We start from the raw sequence: 19311 nt of genomic DNA on the forward strand, positions 1-19311 counted from the left end.
CCAGTGGATATTACAGCCAAAAATCTATATTCATGTGGTTCAAATGCTTTGTCAACTTTATGATTTTTAAAACACTTTATTTCATTTTGGGGGGGTATATACCTAAAGTATAGCTATTACCAAAGATTTAAAATTACCAAAACCAAGAATAACTAACAAGCAGAAAAAAGAAAAATCACCCTGTAAAAACTCCTATTAATATTTTTGCATATTTCCTTTGTCTTTTCTCTTGCATATATAGAAACATAACATGATCATTTTGGATCTAGAATTTTATATGCTAAGTTTTAAAATTCAACATTATACCTTAAGAGACATGGCCTAGCCCAGAGCTTGATGCGGGTCTCAATCTCATAACCCTGAGATCATGACCTGAGCCGTAATCAAGTGTCAGACAGTTAACTGAGCCACCCAGGTGCCTCTGAAAATACAATTTAACAGCAGCATTGAAAATTCTAAAAACCATCCATAATCCATTCAATAACTATTACAATGATTTGTATTTGTAGACAGATTTTTCCCCCAGTACAGCACACGTATGTTACTTTGCTATTGTCACTTTTGTTGAAAAAACATTTTCCTTTCTGTAGTCTTTCTAATTCTACTTTTAAATGGCTGCATAATTTTAGTTTTTGTCAGACAAACATGGTTTTGAACCTCAGCATGCTATAATCTAGTTACGTGATTTTGGGAAATTTCTTTGAATAGCTTTAGTGAGTTATAATTGACATACAATAAACCACACATATTTAAAATGTATACTTTGACAAGTTCTGATATGTGCATGTACCACCACCACAATCGAGACAGTGAGCACATCCATTAGCCGCAAAAGTTTCCTTATGCCCTCTTGTAATTTCTCCCTCTTACACCACGTAATTGTAGATTGATCCATGTCATTGCTATGAAAATGTCAGAACATTTGAATCAGGTTACATAATAAGACAAAAACTGAAAACTGCAAGGAGGCAACTTGGCTTCCTGTATAACTCTGGCCTTGGCCCCAGAGGCAGACCCTCCTAGGATTTTGTGGCAGGCTCAATCCCAGTTAATATAATGGCCGATTTTTCACATACTTCCTTTCTTTCAGGCTCCAGGGTCAAGTCCCCACTTTAAACAGCTCTACTCTTTTTGCCTCCTACCTGTGAATTTGTACTAGCTTTTTTTTTCCAAAATAACCCTTACTTATGAACTTCCCCAATCTGAAATGTCCATTTCTCTCATTCTTTGCACCTTTGTAACCCTTTTAGCCCTAAGGGTTATGACTCATGTCAGAAAATGAAAAGTAAAACTGTAGCGGTGCCTGGGTGGCTCAGTCGGGGCAAGCATCTGCCTTGGGCTCGGGTCATGATCCCAGGGTCCTGGGATTGAGCCCCATATCTGGCTCCTTGCTCAGCGGGGAGCCTGCTTCTCCCTCTGCCTCTGCCTGCTGCTCCCCCTGCTTGTGCTCTCTCTCTCTTTCTCTAATACATAAATAAATTCCTAAAAGAAAAAAAAAGAGAAGAAAAATCAAACTGTAAGAATTAATAGAACATGTAAAGTGCTACCTGACGACCCTTCTGTGCTATAAACAGATGTGTGTTCCCTGCCCACCCAGGGATTTCGTGTTGCTTGTACATTTGTGTTCCTAGCCTGACAGGATCCTATTAAGGCTTTTGATGTTATCTTTGTTTAGGAAAGACTCCTGGAGGGCAGAGGCTGGGGCTGGCTTACATCAGAGATAAGCCCCTGAAGGGCCAGGAGTCTCTACACAATTTCCAGTACATTCTGGGAATTAGAGAGCTTCCAGATGCAGTCGTGCAGCCGGACACTAAGGGGCAGCATGTACCAGAAGGAATATCTAGCTCTGCTGAAGCCAAGCACAAACCAAGTAGAAACCACCTTGTTTCTAAACCCCAAGAGCAAAGAATGTAGAGAGCACATTCTCATCTCTCAAATCAGATTATAACCTTACAATTTTAAATATCTATTCTATTAAGAGTTTTGCCTGCCAACTGAATTCTCCAAGTAAATTAATTTGTGATCAAATATGATTTAAATATACTGCTGAGACATATAAAGTCTGTAAAAGTTACCCATTTGACTTCATTTATAACTTCAGCAGCTTAATCTGAAAATATTTAATTCCAAATTCAAAGTCTTTATATTCTTTGAGATGACTGTTGTCTGTCTCTTTCTCCCTTTGATGAAACAAAATGTTTTGTGTGAAATAAAGGCAATCAAATAATTCTTCAGACAATTAAACTCGAGAAGGCTAAACTCTTTGGAGATCTTACAGTTTCCCGTCTGGGTCATTTGCTCATTAATCTATCCACCAGCAAAGATTTCTGAGCATTTCCCTCATAGCGTTGGATCTTGCACTAAATGCAATAGAATGCAAAGATGGACCAGATATCAGATCTGCCATCAAGGGATTCATTCAAAGTCTGGAGAGTGGGGAATATATGGGCAGACTAAAAAAAAAAAAAAAAGAAAGAAACTGATTATAGGAATGTGTGCTAAATGAAATGATAACGACAAAGAGATGCTCCAGTGAATAAGAGAGAACACAGGCAGGCACGTACCAGAGGTGGGAGGTTGGAAGTAAGGAAAGTGCTGGAAAACTTCCAAGAGGAGATATTTGAACTGAGCTTCAAGGAGTAACCAGAACGAGCATTCCCAGAATGTGCCAAGGCAAGGAAGAATGAGAGAGCCCAGCATTCTCGTCAGTTTGTAGGCAGGGTTGGACTCGTGAACGCCCGGGGTGAGGGCATTGATTTGTGTTTTCGAGAAACTAGTCTGACAGCAGAATGGAAATGGGAATGGAGAATAGAAAGCAGAGCCGTAAGGAAGCTACCTCTATTTTGGTGATAGAAACCAAAATTATGAAGCCTGAGGTGGGAAAGAATAGAAATGGGTGAGTTCAACTGATGTTTTAAAATAGTGAGGGAGGCGCCTGGATGTCTCAGTCGTTAAGCATCTGCCTTTGGCTCAGGTCATGATTCCAGGGTCCTGGGATCGAGCCCTACATCGGGCTCCCTGCTTGGCGGGAAGCCTGCTTCTCCCTCTCCCGCTCCCCCTGCTTGTGTTCCCTCTCTCGCTGTGTCTCTCTCTGTCAAATAAATAAAATAAAATATTTTAAAAAAATAAAAATGAAATAGTGAGGGCAGCTGAATGGTGGGTAGGGATGGATGGCTGAATGGCCAGTGCAGCAGGAGCAGGTTTGGGTGGGGGAAGGAGTGGGTTTAATTGAGTTTGAGGCACTTGTGGAACATTGAGGTAGGTCCTGTAGGCAATTGGATAGATGGTTCTGGAGCTTAGCAGAGAGACGTAGGCCAAAACATATGATTTGGGGAGTGATTGAAATTATACCAGTAGCAGGAATCATGGTGGGGTGGTGGTGGGGTACATGTTAAGCTCTGGAGAGGAAAGAGTGCATTTAGAAATGAGGAGACCCAGGAAAGTATGGTCACAAGGCCATAGGCATGTTCTTGTATAGGAAGACCCAACATAAAGTAGCTGCCAGTGTTCCCAGCATTCTATATATTTAACACGATTCTGGGAAAAACAAGGGGACGCCTGGGTGGCTCAGTCGGTTAAGCTTCTGATTCTTGATCTCAGCTCAGATCTTGATCTCAGGGTTGTGAGTTCAAGCCCCACACTGGGCTCCACGCTGGGCATGGAGCCTACTTAAAAAAAAAATTACAACAAGATTTTCGCCAAGGGCAAGTTTCTTCTGTCATCTTTACACAGGGCCTGGTGTAACAGAAATGCCTGATAAATATTTCTTGCCTGTATGTAGGTACATTCATCCAGTGGAATAACACACAACTTTTGTGAAGAATGGGCTAGATTTATGTGATGATATAAAAAGATTTCTAAGATATGTTAAGTGAAAAAACAAGGTGTACCACACGTGGATACTATTATGTATATATTGTTTAAGGACACATATGTAATATTATGTATCTTACATAAATTGTAATGTTTATATGTACGTTTTTTCTGTAAGGGTAATAGTAGCTGACATGTGCATAGCATTTACTATGTTGCAGGCACATATTTTAACTCATTTAAGGCTTTCTGTTAGGTAGGTACTTTTGCTAGCCCATTTATACAGACTGGGAAACAGTGTGGTAAGTGATAAGCCTGGGATCACCCAGCTAGCTAGTGGCAGAGCTGGGAGCTGAAGCCAGGGGGGCCCAGCGTCTCCGCATCATGATCCTGCCTTCCACCCAGGAAAGTGTTAATGGCAAGGCATTAGGGTGAGGAATGGTGGAACGAGAATTTTACTTTTATTTTATACTCTTGAGTATTGAAAATATTTTAGCACATGTGTTATTCTTTTAATAATAAAACACTAATTTAAAAATATTTTTGAGAATTGGACTTTAGGTATCTAGTGAGAACATCCCTGGGGACCTCCAGGGAGGTTTCAGTGGAATGTGGGGGTGGTAAGAGGGAGGGGAATGGGCTCACTGAGGCTCCATCCCAACAGGCTTGTTGAAAGGAAATACAAATATTACTTTTTATATAATTGAATTTCAGTCCTGAGAATACAGGCAGCATTTAAAAGCACAGTGGCCAAGGGGTGCCTGGGTGGCACAGTTAAGGGCCCCCGACTCTTGGTTTCTGCTCAGGTTGTGATCTCTGGGTTGTGGGATCGAGCCGCACCTCTGGCTCTTCGCTCAGCTCAGAGTCTGCTTAAGATTCTCTCCCTCTCCCTCTGCCCCTCCCTGCTGTGGTCTCTCTCTAGGATAAATAAATAAATCTTTAAAAAATAAAAATAAAAGCAAAAACTGAAAATAAAAGCACAGTGGCCAATTTCTGGCTTTAGTTTTTCTTTCTTTTTTTTTTTTTTAAGATTTTATTTATTTATTTGAGAGAGAGCCTGAGAGAGAGAGCACAAGCAATGGGGGAGCAGCAGAGGGAGAGGGAGAAGCAGGCTTCCCGCTGAGCAGGGAGCCCGATGCGGGATCATGACCTGAGCCCAAGGCAACACGCTTAACCAACTGAGGCAGCCAGGCGCCCCTGGTTTTTCTTTTCCTTTGTTAACTTTCCTCTCGCTTGGAGCCCTACCCCGTGTGGTTGCCTGCATACACAGCAGCTCCGGGCTTTTTTTCTATTTCAATTTTTTGACTAGGTAATACATTCCTTTAACTGAAAAAGTTAAAATCAGTTGAAAATGTATAAATGAGAAGCTTACTCCCAGCCACTCTGTTCCACCCTCTATCCCCCTAGCTCCTTATAGCCACACTTCTATTTCTTTGCATCCTTTCAGTGACTCCTTGGGCAAATGCAAGTATATATGCATATATATGTGGGATTTTTTTTCTTGTTACACAGCTGGGATCACTGTGTTCCTTTCTAACTTGCCATGGAGAGCTTTCACATTCTTTTTCTTTTCTTTTCTTTTCTTTTTTTTTATAGCTGCACAACCGTTCACTGGGTTAGTTTAACTAGTCTGCTCTATTTATCCCCTTGACCTTGTTTTGGCCTTGCTAAGAAGTCTCCAGGTTTGAACCATTGTTTCTTCTTTTCTCCTCTATTTTCAGAGTTCTTCCCAGTCATCACCTTCCGAGCACCTGGCTCTAACTTCCACTCAGGTTCCCCACCGGGAGGGTATGGAAGGCTTCCTCCTTGCCTCTCATTGCCTTCTCACCTAATGCACACAATGGGTGTCAGCCCTAGCTTGGGGTCCTCAGGGCATCAGGGCACAACTGTTCCTTCTGATGATTTAAAAACACAGAGGCACTTCCAGTTGTATCTCTTGTCTGGTAATTTTGGTCTTCTTGGGAACAGGTGTGCATAGGTGAAACCCCAGGTATGAATGAGTAGAGTTTAATTATAAACACCTATTGACAGAGCTATGCACTGGCTGAACAGGTACGAAGTTGGGTATTTTCTTCGTCTTCTATTTATTTTTAATCGATGTTTTATTTAATTTTACTTTTATTTATTATTATTATATTTTTAACCTATGTTTTGATATGACTGTGTATTTGCTGTGTGATCGCTAACTTGTGAACACGCTGGACCTGCTAAATTTGGGGGGAGTGGGGATTAGGGAGGAGAAAACTCCCCTGTCAAAGGTCTCCTCTGCAGCCTGCCCTAGATCGCAGAAGGCTTTAATTGAAGAGCATTACGGTTGAACAACCATCACCTGTGGCATGGGGGACTCGGGGAGGCAATATTCTCTTTTAATGCAAGTGTTGATGCTTCCCCGTCTGCTTATTTTGAACAAGTGTTTTTTTTCCCTGAGTTCGGTGGCCCATCCCTGGAGCAGTCCATTTATGATGCCCACTCAGCTGGAGCTGGCCATGAACATCATGATTAGGATCTTCCACCAGTACTCTTGCAAGGAAGGGGACAGTTTCAAGCTCGACAAGGGGGAACTGAAAATGCTCCTGCAGCGAGAGCTCGCGAAATTCCTCTTGGTGAGTCGCAGCTTCTTGCCCCATGTGGTCAAGGGTGGATGGGGTACACATCCAAGGAGAGCCTCTGTGTACTGCCACCAACACTGCGGTTGGTACTGAGATTCAAAGCCGGGGGCAAGCAAACTCTGGAGTGCACTTGATCCTTGAACAATGCAGGTTTGAGCTGCGTGGGTCCTCTCATATATGGATCTTTTACAGTGCAGGACTGTAAATGTATTTTCTCTTAGGATTTTCTTCATAACCTTTCCTTTTCTCTAGCTTACTTTATGGGAAGAATATAGTATATAATTCATAGAAGACACAAAACATGTGTTAATCTACTGTTTATGTTACCAGTAAGGCTTCCTGTCCAAAGCAGGCTATTAGCAGTTGAGTATTTGGGAAGTCAGAAAGTCACAAGTTGTAGGCAGATTTTCTTCTGGGGGGGGTCAGCACCCCTAATCCCCATGTCGCCGGAGGGTCATCTGTACAATAGCACATACCCTTCTCCATGTTGCCTGTGGCTAGGGTTTCCAAGGGTTTGTAAATGGTATTTCGGCTTGCCTCAATTATGCACCATTCTGGGGCAGCAAAGATACAGCTAATTCTACCAGGAGTTAGAGTTAATAACGAGTGGCACTAGTTATACCTAGAGCTTCGTCCACCTGTCTGTAAAATTAATATTATGTATTGGGCCAGAAATGAAGCCCGGGGTACTTTTTGCTGTGGTGGCAAGTTCTCTAGTGAATAACAAATACTTAGCTTTGTCAGACCCACACAGGCTGATTCCGAGGGACAGAAAGGGTGTGTCTGGCCAGTGACCAATTGAGTAGCGCAGAGGTTCCCATCTCAAAATAGCCAGGAGTTCAGTAAGTCTGCAAATGAAGGCTTACAATGGAGTGTTTGGGGGCTCATCCCTCCTGAGGAAAACCCTTTACTCTGATGTTTATGCAGCCGCCTCGAATTGCCTTTAGCACAGCATGTTATCCTTGTATGATGTTTTTGTCCAAACCCTGTATTAAGACTCCTATATTTGTAACTATGACACTCTTTTCTCCCTCTATAGGAAACCTTAAAGTAAAAAAAAAAAAAAAAATTTTTTTTAAGTCATCTCTGCCCACTGTGGGGTTTGAACTCATGACTCTGAAATCAAGAGTCGCATGCTCCACCGACTGAGCCACCCAGGTGCCCCTAAAGTAAAAAATTTTTAACATAGTAATTCTTCACAGTTCCTTTTTAGTGATTTTAGGAGCCCCTAGGAACTTTTTTTTTTTTTCAAATTTAGTTTGGCTACTGGATTATATAACATTTAGAATAAAAGGCTCCGCATGTCAAACTTGGCACATTGATTTATTCAAGTGAAATTTATCATTGTTTTTGATCAAGCTGATTTTGATCAATTAAAGTTTCCAACCTTTTAATGGTTGGTGCTTTTTTGAGAGCAGCAGGAATTCCTGGAGGGAATAAACTACTTTTAGAAATACTAGCCCCAAGATGTCCATCGACAGATGAATGGATAAAGAAGATGTGGTATACATACACAATGGAATATTATGCAGCCATCAAAAGGAATGAGATCTTGCCATTTGCAACGACGTGGATGGAACTGAAGGGTGTTATGCTGAGTGAAATAAGTCAGTCAGAGAAAGACATGTATCATATGACCTCACTGATATGAGGAATTCTTAATCTCAGGAAACAAACTGAGGGTTGCCTGAGTGGTGGGGGGTGGGAGGGTTGGGGTGGCTGGGTGATAGACATTGGGGAGGGTATGTGCTATGGTGAGCGCTGTGAATTGTACAAGACTGTTGAATCACAGATCTGTACTTCTGAAACAAATAATGCAACATATGTTAAGAAAAAAGAAAAAGAAGAAGATAGCAGGAGGGGAAGAATGAAGGGGAGTAAGTCAGAGGGGGAGACGAACCATGAGAGACGATGGACTCTGAAAAACAAACTGAGGGTTCTAGAGGGGAGGGGGGTGGGGGGATGGGTTAGCCTGGTGATGGGTATTAACGAGGGCACATTCTGCGTGGAGCACTGGGTGTTGTGCACAAACAATGAATCATGGAACACTACATCAAGAACTAGTGATGTAATGTATGGTGATTAACATTAACAATAAAAAAATCTCTGAAAAAAAATATTTCTCAGCAACCACCAATCATAGGACAGGTGAATGCTTCAAGTCCCACCCATTCTGAAGCCTGACCTCTTCTATGGGCTCCTTGCGTTACTTTCCACCCCTATAATGCAGTCGTCCTTATAAGATCTACCCTTTATCATGTGCCTCTTTTTTGTGTGTCAGGTGTTGTGCTAAGTAAGGCTGCAGCTAAAATATTGTATGTCCCAGGCGCCTGGGTGGCTCAGATGGCTAAGCGTCTGCCTTCGGCTCAGGTCATGATCCCAGGGTCCTGGGATCGAGTCCCGCATCGGGCTCCCTGCTCCTTGGGAGCCTGCTTCTCCCTCTGCTTCTCTCTCTCTCTCTCTCTCCCTCTCTTTCTCTCCTCCTCTGTCTCTCATGAATAAATAAATAAAATCTTAAAAAAAATATTGTATGTCCCATGCAATATTTGGGACATACTTAAAAATTTTTTCATTGTTCATCTGAAATTTACATTTAACTGAATGTCCTGTATTTTTGTTTACTAAATCTAGCAAGCTGGTGCTAAGCACTTTTAAAAGTGTTGATGTCTTCCCCAACTTTGTGGGGAGATATTCTTCCCATTTTATAAATAAGGAAATTAAAAAATGTTAAGTGATTTGCTCAGAGTCCCATTGTTGGTAAATGGTAGAGATACCTACTATCCCCTTTTGGCTTTAAAGCCTGCTTTGTTCCATGTCCAGTCCTGGCCCCCCGACCTTTGTAGTTGTGTAATGCATTTTCAGGATCAGCAGCTCATGATGCTAAGATGCTGTTTGCTCTTCTTTGTGTTTAGATCTGAGCCAGAATTACATGGCCCTGGGGCAGAAGACTAGACCGTTTTAGAATTGGTACTTGGTTTAAATCCACCTGCACATGGGCTTTTGGAAATTGTCCTTAGATGCTAAAATGGAAACAAAAACTTGAATGAAATAAAAGGAGAATGCAATTTCAGTTGTCATGAACCTCAAAGCCTGGGAGTTAGAGATTTTCTTTTTCCTTTAAGTGCCCCAAAAAACCCCAATTGGTTGATAAGATAATGCAGGACCTGGATGCCAATAAGGACAACGAAGTGGATTTTAATGAATTTGTGGTCATGGTGGCAGCTCTGACAGTTGCTTATAATGATTACTTTGTAGAACAATTGAAGAAGAAAGGAAAATAAAGGTAAGTAGTAAGCTTATCTAAGGGCAGAAATAGATCCATAGTTATGTGCTTCCTCTTCATCTATAGTCTTGAGACCTATAGTTATAGTAATGCCATTTATAGATATACATATAATTAATTACTAGTATTATTAAATGATGTGTACCTTAATAAATTGATTTAAATATTCCAAGTCTTATATGCCCTACTTGAAATTTTCCTATAGTATTAAGGATGTTTATGCCTTTTTTTTTATCTGTCAAAGAGCAAGCATCACAAAATTTAGCTACTTTCAAATGAGACTAAAGCATAGCAAACTTCTAAGAGGCAATTTATCACCCTTAAATTGTATTTGGAACTTCTTATCCTATTAATGAAATTAAGTGGCTTTCCCACCCTCCTGTGATTCTGCTTCAGATGGAAGAAGTTGTGCAGGTCTGTAAGCAGAAAGGTTGATACATAGAAGAAAGTGCTGGCTTTGTCCATGAGTTAGGTTAGGAGATGGGGTACATTCAGGGCTAGGTATCCAAACCAAGAGAACTAAAGCCAGCAACTCTTGAAGGCCGGTGTATAAATACCTTCCCTTGCCCCTTGGGTCTCCTAATTCTGGGGCAAATGTTTCACACCACTTCCCAGTGCTTCCCTTGGGGTTAAGGTTCAGTCGCCTGCCCTGCCCAGGGAGCCTGGCTTGATGTCATACCTTCTCTGTGCTCCCTCCCTTTCTTTGTCTCACTACATACCCCCACCCTGTGTGTCTGCACTCTCAAATAAACAACTTGCATGCAAATCTTTGTCTCACAGTCTGGTTTGGAGGAAACCAGACTATGACAGATCTCTTGGAGAATTTTAGAAAGAAAATGGTGTAATGAAATTTATACTTTTTCTTTTTATAAATTTATTTTTATTATTTTTTTAAGGTTTTATTTTTAAGTAATCTCTCCATCCACCGTGGGGCTCAAACTCATAGCCCCGAGATCAAGAGTCACATGCTCTACCCATTGAGCCAGCCAGGCGCCCCTATATTTATACGTTTAAACACTTAACCCTGGCTAAGCTGTGAAGAAAGGGCTATAGGGGACCAATGTGGAAGAGGGAGACTAGTTAGGAGGCTGTCCTTGTGTTCTGAGCAAGAGACGATGGTGTCTCAGCCCAGGATTCAAGCAATGGAGATCAATTTGTTAAGTGCTTTGGAGGTAGGAGCGATCGGACACGCCAGTGGACTAGTGAGGAAGTGTCAGAAAAGAGCAGTGCAGGATATATTTGTTCTCCCTTTCTTCCATGTATTAGAAGCCTAATTTGTGCAGGGTAGCAACGTGCCCAGCTAAAAAGCTCTATTTCCCAGCCTCCCTTGCAGCTGAGGTGGAGCTTATAACACAGTTCTAGACCCTGAGACATAAGCAGAAGTCTCCTGGGAATTTCTGGGAATGTTTTGTTATTTCCATATCAGTTCTGTGCCTTCCACCTTGTTAATTCCTTGCTTGTCTTCCCACTGGAATGTAGATGCAAGGCTGGAGGTGAGGCTGCCAGCTTGCAACCATGAGGATAGTGAAGAAAAAGAGAAGGAGCTGGGACATTGTTGTCACTGAGGAGGCACTGCCCAGCCCTGGTCTGCCTGTTTCTGGTTCTCTCATTATGTGAAAAAAGAATGACTGCTCTCTGGTTAAGTTGGATTCTGTTAGGTGCAGCCCAACACAGCCTCTAATGTTTAGATTTTTGGTCAAGCAAATTTATTAAATGGGAAAGGCTGGGAGAGGAGCAGCTTTGGAGTGGGGACATTAGGGGGAATAGCTCTATTTAAAATGCCTATTGGATATCCAAGTGGACATATTACATGGGCAGTTGGATAGATGACCTCTTCTAGAGCTCAGGGTAAAGAGAGGAATTAGAGACACAGATTTGGAAGTCATTAACATCTAGATGATATTAAGCCACAGGACTAGAGAAGATCACTTAGGATGAGAATATAGACAGGGAACATGAAAAGTCCAACAGTTTGCTGTTAGGAAAATAGGAGCCAGCAAATCATACAGCAAAGGCATGGCCAGGAAGATAGTAGGAAAACCAGGAGAGTGTGGTGCCTCAGAAGCCCAGAGAAGAAAATATTTGAAGAAGGAAAGGAGGTAAAATCTATAATCCACTGAGAGAAGGAGTAAGATGAGAATGGAGAACCGACCATTACATTTGCCAAGGCGGAGATCATCAGAAACGTCAGTGACCCTGATGAGAATGATTTCTCTTCCAGAAGTATCTATCCCCCGTGCTGACAGACAGTGGATGCTCAATAAATATTTGTTAAATGAACAAAGGAAAGAACCTGCTGGTTGTTGATTTTCTAGGGCTAAGACCTGTCATTTTTTTCTTTAAGTAGAGTAATATTTTTGTCTCTCTCAAGCCAGATCTGAGCAGACAGGACAGGGAGAATTTAGATGTCAGAGCATTCAAGAGAAGAAATGTATACTCTTGGTGTTTACTCCTATCTCTCAAAAGGTTGGGGGAAAATGAGAAGAAAAAAGTGGACCACATATTTCAGAGGTGTTCAGACTTTTTTCTTACAAGATGGCACACTAGTTACGCAAGAGAAGGTCTGAACATTTCTGTGGGGCTTCTAAACATTTCATTTTAATTTGGGCCGAAGTTCACATATTCTAAAATGAGTCACCAGAACATGAAAAGTAAGTTCAAAATTTTCCTCGTGTCCAATTCAAGGAAGGACATTCTCAACATAGAGAAATAAATGAAAAAAACAATGTTCATTTCATGCTGTTTCTAAAAATCAATCAAAAGGGAGGAAATGCAATTTATATGTGAAGTTAGATATCAAATGAGTAAGGATTACACGATGCACCAAAAGTTCTTTCCTAGTGAAGGGGGTGGGGGGGGCGGGCTTTCTTTTGTGTGTGTGTGTTAAGTATGCACAATAAGTTTATAGGAGGCAAAACTGATTACTTCTTATGCCTACAGGCACTGGCCTGTGCATTTGCTACCGCTTAAATCAACTTGAAACAATATTCAAGGGTTGTCCCTGCATTAGCACATTCTAATGTTTAACATTTCTCCAATGTACTTATTGGAAGACAAGACTTACAGGAGACAGTAGCCTAGGTCTGACTGGGGCCCTGCATTTAAGATGTGGCTGCAACACAAATAGCTAGAAATAGTGGGGTCAAGGAAGGCCTTCCAGAGGCAGAAGCCTGGAGTTGAGTCTTTGACAAGGGAAAGAAACGGGAAAGTTAATTAAAGAGAATTTGGGTGAAGTCGTACAGGAATAAAGCAACGGGCGTTTTGGGGGCAATGCAATTGGACTGGCGCTCCCTAGCGTGTAGGGGTGGGGGAGAGCAGGAGAAGGGGCTGGAGAGGCCGACAGGACTCATTATCCATCAAAGGGCCTTTGGTGCTAATGTGAGAAATTTGAAATTTATCCTGAATGTTATGGGAAACCATTATACAATGTCATGCATATTTGCTTTTTACCTAGAGAAGTTTTGTTTCTAAATACTCCAAGATTTTTTTTCAATCTTTAAAGCAGTGATTTTGTATCCTAACTTGACTTTACACTCACATGACATATTATTAAAATATATATGGGGGCGCCTGGGTGGCTCAGTTGGTTAAGCGACTGCCTTCGGCTCAGGTCATGATCCCAGAGTCCCAGGATCAAGTCCTGCATCGGGCTCCCTGCTCAGCGGGGAGTCTGCTTCTCACTCTGACCCTCCCCTCTCTCATGCTTTCTGTCATTCTCTCTCTCTCTTTCAAAAGTAAATAAAATTAAAAAAATAATAAAAATAAAATATATATGAATATGGGCGCCTGGGTGGCTCAGTCATTGAGCGTCTGCCTTCGGCTCGGGTCATGATCCCAGGGTCCTGGGATCGAGCCCCGCATCGGGCTCCCTGCTCAGGGGGGAAGCCTGCTTCTCCCTCTCCCACTCCCCCTTCTTGTGTTCTCTCTCTCGCGGTGTCTCTCTCTGTCAAATAAGTAAAATCTTAAAAAATAAATAAATAAATAAAAATTAAAAATATGAATAAGCTCCACCTTCCACAAAGATTCTGATTGACTTTGGGGACAGGGCCCAGGCATCAGCATTTTTCAAAGAGCATCAGTTGATTTTAAATGCACCCAGGGTTGGAAATCACTGCTTTTGTGGTGATTCACTTAATCAAAACAATCAGATCAACATCTGGCTGGGAAGCGTCTAGGACAGCAGCTGTTGAGACTTTAATGTGTGTGAATCACCTAGGGATCTGATTCAACTTCGGTAGGTCTGGGCCAGGGGTCTGAAATTCTGCATGTCTAACAAACTCCCAGGTGATGCTGATGGTGCTGATGGAAATGGTCTCAACTCTAGGGTGAAGAGGAAAGAGTGGAAGTGTCATTTTGGAAGCAGGCACCTGTAAAATTGTTCCTGCTGGGGCATATTCTCTTTGGAAGAGTATAAGAACACCGACACTAGGCTCAGAGGGGCTGGGGAAGAGGGGAGACAGATGGGAGAAACCAGGACAGAATGAATATTCCCTAGGGCCCTGGGGGGGGGCGGGGGGGGGAGGGAAAGGGTGCTCCAGGCTACCTCCGGTCAAAGGTCTTGGGCAAGTCTTTGAACTTCTTTGAGCCTCATATTTTTTTTTTTTTGTTTGTTTGTTTGGCAGGCCTCAACTATGGTGGTTCATCTGCATCAGAATCAAACAGGGGCTCTTTGAACACTGGGATTCCCCGGGTCCCACCCCAGTCCTGGTGAATCAGAGGAGGAGGTAGGGCAGCTTCTGCATTGATGATGATTATGCAGACTTCAATGGCAGACCTAGAGCTCCAGGGGTTAAAGCAAGATAGCAGGTGCCCAGGACTCAGTGAGCGCTCAGGAAGTGGTAGCGTGAAGATGAAAACAGTGGTAATGGTGACAGGGCAGACCCCTCTGGTCCAGCCTAGAGTCTGTGGGTTTTATCCAACCTGCTCTCTCAAGTAGGTGCCCACCAGAGATAGCTGCCAGATGCCTGCCGTGGGAAAAGGCTGTTCAGTCCTTGACTTCTCCAGCTTTCTCAGAGAGCTCTCGAAGTGCTCTGCAGGGTGCCTGGTGGCTCAGTCAGTTAAGCGTCCCGCTCGTGATTTGGGATCAGGTCATGATCTCAGGGTTGTGAGATCGAGCCCCATCAGGGGCTCTGCACTCAGCGGGGAGTCTGCTTGAGATCTTCTCTCTCCCTCAGCCCCTCCCTACCCCCCTCATGTGAGTGCTCTCTCTCTCTCTCTCTAAAGTAAATAAACCTTAAAAAAAAAGAGAGATGGACTGCTATGCAGTCATTATGTTTTCAAAGAACATCTACTCTGATGGGAAGCGTCTACTATATAATAACAACTTTAGTATTTGATATGGTCCCAAATGGGTTTTAAAAAAGTGCGTCAGCATGAATTTTTAAGTTTTAAAGTTTTTGTTTCTATAGCTGGGGCACAGGCACGCAAGAGCACCTGGCTCCTGTGGTCTCAAACATACCAGGTTTGGCCGCTCGCCAGAGGGGTGCTGAACAAGAAAGGGATTAATTTAGTGAGGCCAGCACTCGCAAGACAGCAGACTAGGGTCTTAAAGGCTGTCTCCAAAGTGCCGAAAATACTTCCCGGTTTATAGAAGGGAAATGCGCGACAGCGGTGGGTGGGTACGTGCAGGTGGGCAGTGAAGGTCAAATCAGTCATTGTCTTGGGATCACTCACGTGGTCATGGTCTTGCTGGCTGAGAGCAGTCTTTATAAGAGATACGCTGGAAAGAAGAACTTAATCAATTAGAAAGTGTGAGGTCAAAATGAAGGTAGTTGAAGTCCTCTTTCATTTCTACTCGCAATTTTTCATTTTCTTTATCCCAATCAGGAGGAGGAGGGCTCCCTTACAAAGGGAAGGTCTGGGATGGGGTGGAAAGCACCAGTTGCCTGAAAACCACTTCCCTTTCTAGCTTTGTTTTCCAGAACCTGAGCCATTGAGGCAATTTTGTGAAGTGCCTCCACGGAACATGTCAAGAGAGAGGGAATTACCCCAGAGGAGAGGATTTCCTCTGAGAATAACAAGAGACTTCCTGAGCTCTGGAGGAAAGAGGGGTTTGTGGTTTGCAGAGGAGTGCAGGCCTCATAGTGTTCAGGTGACCTCTCCCTGGAATTTTCTTCTAACATCTAAGCCTCCCCATCTTTGACATTTATCACTCCTGGAGGTGGGAGAGGCGTCTAGGCTTTCTCCCATCTCTTACAAGTCTGGCAGTGTGTTCTCCAACTTTTCTTCAGAACATAACACCTATTGTATTGGGCCCTCAACCAAAATTCTGACAGCTGGGTACATATCCCTTGGTAAAAGATCGGAAGGAAGCCCACCAAGGTATTCACCATGATGGTGGCATCGTAAGCGATGTTAATATTTTCTTTGTACATTTATCTAATTTCTGATGTTTCAGTAGTGAACACTGATCAGAAAGTAGTGCTTCGATATTGATTTTTATTAGGGAATTCCTGCTACTCTAGCTCTACACGTTTTTATTCCTCCCTTACCGCTGGCTTACTAGAATGTCTTTTTCTCTGAGACCACTTCCTCAGCTCTGTGCTATTTTACTTTTCTTTCTAACCTGGACTCCTGTCATGGCACCAACAAATCAGAGAAGTTAAGCACATGTTTTATAAGTGAACCTGTCTTTTTTTTTTTTTTAAGATTTTATTTATTTATTTGACAGAAAGAGAGAGAGGCAACACAAGCAGGGGGAGCGGCAGGCAGAGGGAGAGGCAGAAGCAGACTCCCCAATGAGCCGGGAGCCCAGTCCCCAGGCCCCGGGATCATGACCTGAGCCGAAGGCAGACACTTAACCATTTGAACCACCCAGGCGCCCCAAGAAATGATCTTTTTAAACGCATTACTGGCAAAAATCTCCATCAACAATTTCCAAGTGATAGTAATTTGGTCATCACATAGTATCAAGTACCATCAAAGAACAATGAAAAGTTAAGGCCCAAGAACACTGTAAAAGCCCTGATGTCCACCTAAGCAGTTTTACTTTTAGAGGCTCCCTTTTCATACATGAAGGTGTGCTTGTGACTTTGGGAAATGAAACATCTTGCAAATTAGGTGAGTGCTTTGGCGTTGGTCATGGACGGCGTCTGATAGTCCATTTGTTAGCTTGTATTGAAAACTTTTTTTTTTATTGGAAGATAATTTAAAAACAAACAAGAAACATCCCAGGATAAACAAACGGGGGGTGGTGCTGTGCTTCTTACCCTGCCTTCCCAACTAATCCATCGGTTTTTGTTTTTAGTTTTGCCTTTTCCAGCATGTCATATACGTGGAATCATACACTATATAGCTTTTGAGTCTGGCTCTTTGCACTTAGCATAACACATTTGAGATTGCTGATTTTGTATGTATCAGTAGTTTGTTCTTTTTTATTGTTGAATAGTCTTTTTCATTATACAGATGTACCACAGTTTCTCTATTCACTAATCAAAGGACATTTGGGTTGTTTCTAATTTTGAGTGACTGTGATGAAATCTTATTAATAGGTTTTTGTATGGACATAAGTTTTCATATCTTCTGTACCTAAGAGGGGCTTGCTGGGCAATATGGTATCATGGATTTTTTTTTTAAGATTTTATTTATTTTTATTTATTTAGAGCATACATGAGTGGGGGTGGGGGGGCAGAGGGAGAGAGAGAATCTTAAGCAGGCTTCACGCTCATCAAGGAACCCCCAGGCAGGGCTTGATCTCACAACCCTGAGATCATGACCTGAGCCAAAATCAAGGATCAGACACTCAACCGACTGAGCTACCCAGGTGCTCCTTGAGATTTTATTTTTAAGTAATCTCTGCACCCAAGGTGGGGCTTGAACTCATAATCCCAAGATTAAGAGTCATTCACTCCACCCACTGAGCCAGACAGGCACCCCTGATATTATAGATTTTTAAGTTTTAACCTTCCTATTAGGTGTGAAATGGTGTCTCACTGTGGTTTCAATTTGCATCTTCCTAATGACTAATGATGTTGAACACTTTTCAGTGTATTTGTTTGCCATCTATGTGTCTTCTTTGATGAGGTATTTGTTCAGATCTTTGGCCCATTAAAAAAGTTGGGTGGTTTATGTTTTTGTTCTTGAGTTTTGAGAGTTCTTTATATATTCTAGATTATAAGACCTTTGTCAAAAATATGTTCTGCGAATATTTTCTTCCTTTCCATTCTCTCTCTCTTTTTTAAAGATTTTATTTATTTATTTGTCAGAGAGAGAGAGCACAAGCAGAGGGAGCATCAGGCAGAGGGAGAAGCAGGCTCCCTGCTGAGCAAGGAGCCCGATGTGGGACTCGATCCCGGGACCCTGTGATCATGACCTGAGCCGAAGGCAGACGCTTGACTGACTGAGCCACCCTCAAGTTTATCATTTAAAAAAAAATGGATCATGGGCGCCTGGGTGGCTCAGATGGTTGAGCGTCTGCCTTCGGCTCAGGTCATGATCCCAGGGTCCTGGGATCGGGGCCTGCATCGGGCTCCCTGCTCCTTGGGAGCCTGCTTCTCCCTCTGCCTCTCTCTCTCTCTCTCTCTCTGTCTGTCTCTCATGAATAAATAAAATCTTAAAAAAAATGGATCATGCTTTTGATATTTTATCAGAGAGATCTTTGCCTAACTCAGTAGTTTTCAAATGGAAGACAACCCCCTTACCCCAAACATTTGGCTATGTCTGAAGACCACTTTTACTGTTAGACTGAAGATCTAAAGCCCCTCTTAAAGCCCCTGTCTCCTAATACAGTCACATCAGGGATTAGGGCTTCAACATATGAATTTTGAGGGAACAAAATTCAATAGTAGAGTCTGTTGTAGGGTTAATTCCTAAAAATGGAATCAATTTTTTTATGTCAAAGATATTTATATTTAAGTTTCTTATTGTGTCAAATTTCCATCCAAAAACTTCGTACCAGTTTATACTCTCAGCATTTTCATGTGAGTCTTTTTTCTGTATCCTCACTAACATTGCATATTATCCAACTTTATTTTTGCCAATAGGTTTTTTAATTTATGTTTTAAATTTTGTGAATGTTTTAGAGTACCTTTTATTTTTTTTTCTTGAAATGTACATTTTCCTTCAATCGGCATTAGAAGTTGAATCCACTGCCAAGACTTCTTCCCACCTGCATGCAACAGTGTAATGATGTACACAGTGCTTTTCTTCATCGGAATTTGCCTAACTTGGAACATGCCTGCCCACCTTCCATGAAAGGCTGTGCATCTGAGCATAATGGAGTGCTACTGACTCTCTGCAATGCAGAGCAGAAATAGTCACCCAGAGCAGTACATAATCTACAGTCAGTGTGCCCAATTTAAATGTTACAGTAATCAGCAAGAAACATACTACACAGCCATTGGCTGGATTTCAAGCAACTGTGTGGGCCTGTGTGTCAGGAAGTTCCTGAGTGCTCATCAAGGGCTAAACAAAGTGGAAAGCATCTTTGAAAAGCATCACTCTCAGGAGGGGGTCTGCCTGGAATAGTGCTTGGCTCGTCTCAAGCAGTGCCTAGCACTTGGGGGCTTTGGAACAAACTGCTCACACTGGTAATTGTGGAGAGGGCAGTGAGGAATTGTCCGGGTAGCATGTCAGCTCTGTGGTGTGAAGAGCAGTGTGATATGGATT

At 42.4% G+C, this 19311-nt stretch overlaps 2 protein-coding genes across 2 annotated transcripts in view; both read left to right on the forward strand.

The window, feature by feature from the left end:
* The window catches only part of S100Z (S100 calcium binding protein Z), a 40923-nt gene extending 31220 nt beyond the window's left edge, over positions 1 to 9703 (forward strand). Inside the window, exons 2-3 of the mRNA XM_027607076.2 lie at positions 6242 to 6416; positions 9545 to 9703. Of these exons, the coding sequence (XP_027462877.1) occupies positions 6273 to 6416; positions 9545 to 9703 (303 nt within the window). The 5' untranslated portion in view covers positions 6242 to 6272. The remainder of the gene's footprint in view (positions 1 to 6241; positions 6417 to 9544) is intronic.
* Positions 9704 to 14349: 4646 nt separating this feature from the next.
* LOC113929864 (corticotropin releasing hormone binding protein) overlaps positions 14350 to 19311 on the forward strand; it is a 41626-nt gene continuing 36664 nt past the window's right edge. Inside the window, exon 1 of the mRNA XM_027607074.2 lies at positions 14350 to 14429. The gene's annotated coding sequence lies outside the window, so the exon portion shown is untranslated. The remainder of the gene's footprint in view (positions 14430 to 19311) is intronic.

The sequence above is a fragment of the Zalophus californianus genome, chromosome 5, assembly GCF_009762305.2.
Source record: "Zalophus californianus isolate mZalCal1 chromosome 5, mZalCal1.pri.v2, whole genome shotgun sequence".
Taxonomy (NCBI): Eukaryota; Metazoa; Chordata; class Mammalia; order Carnivora; family Otariidae; genus Zalophus; species Zalophus californianus.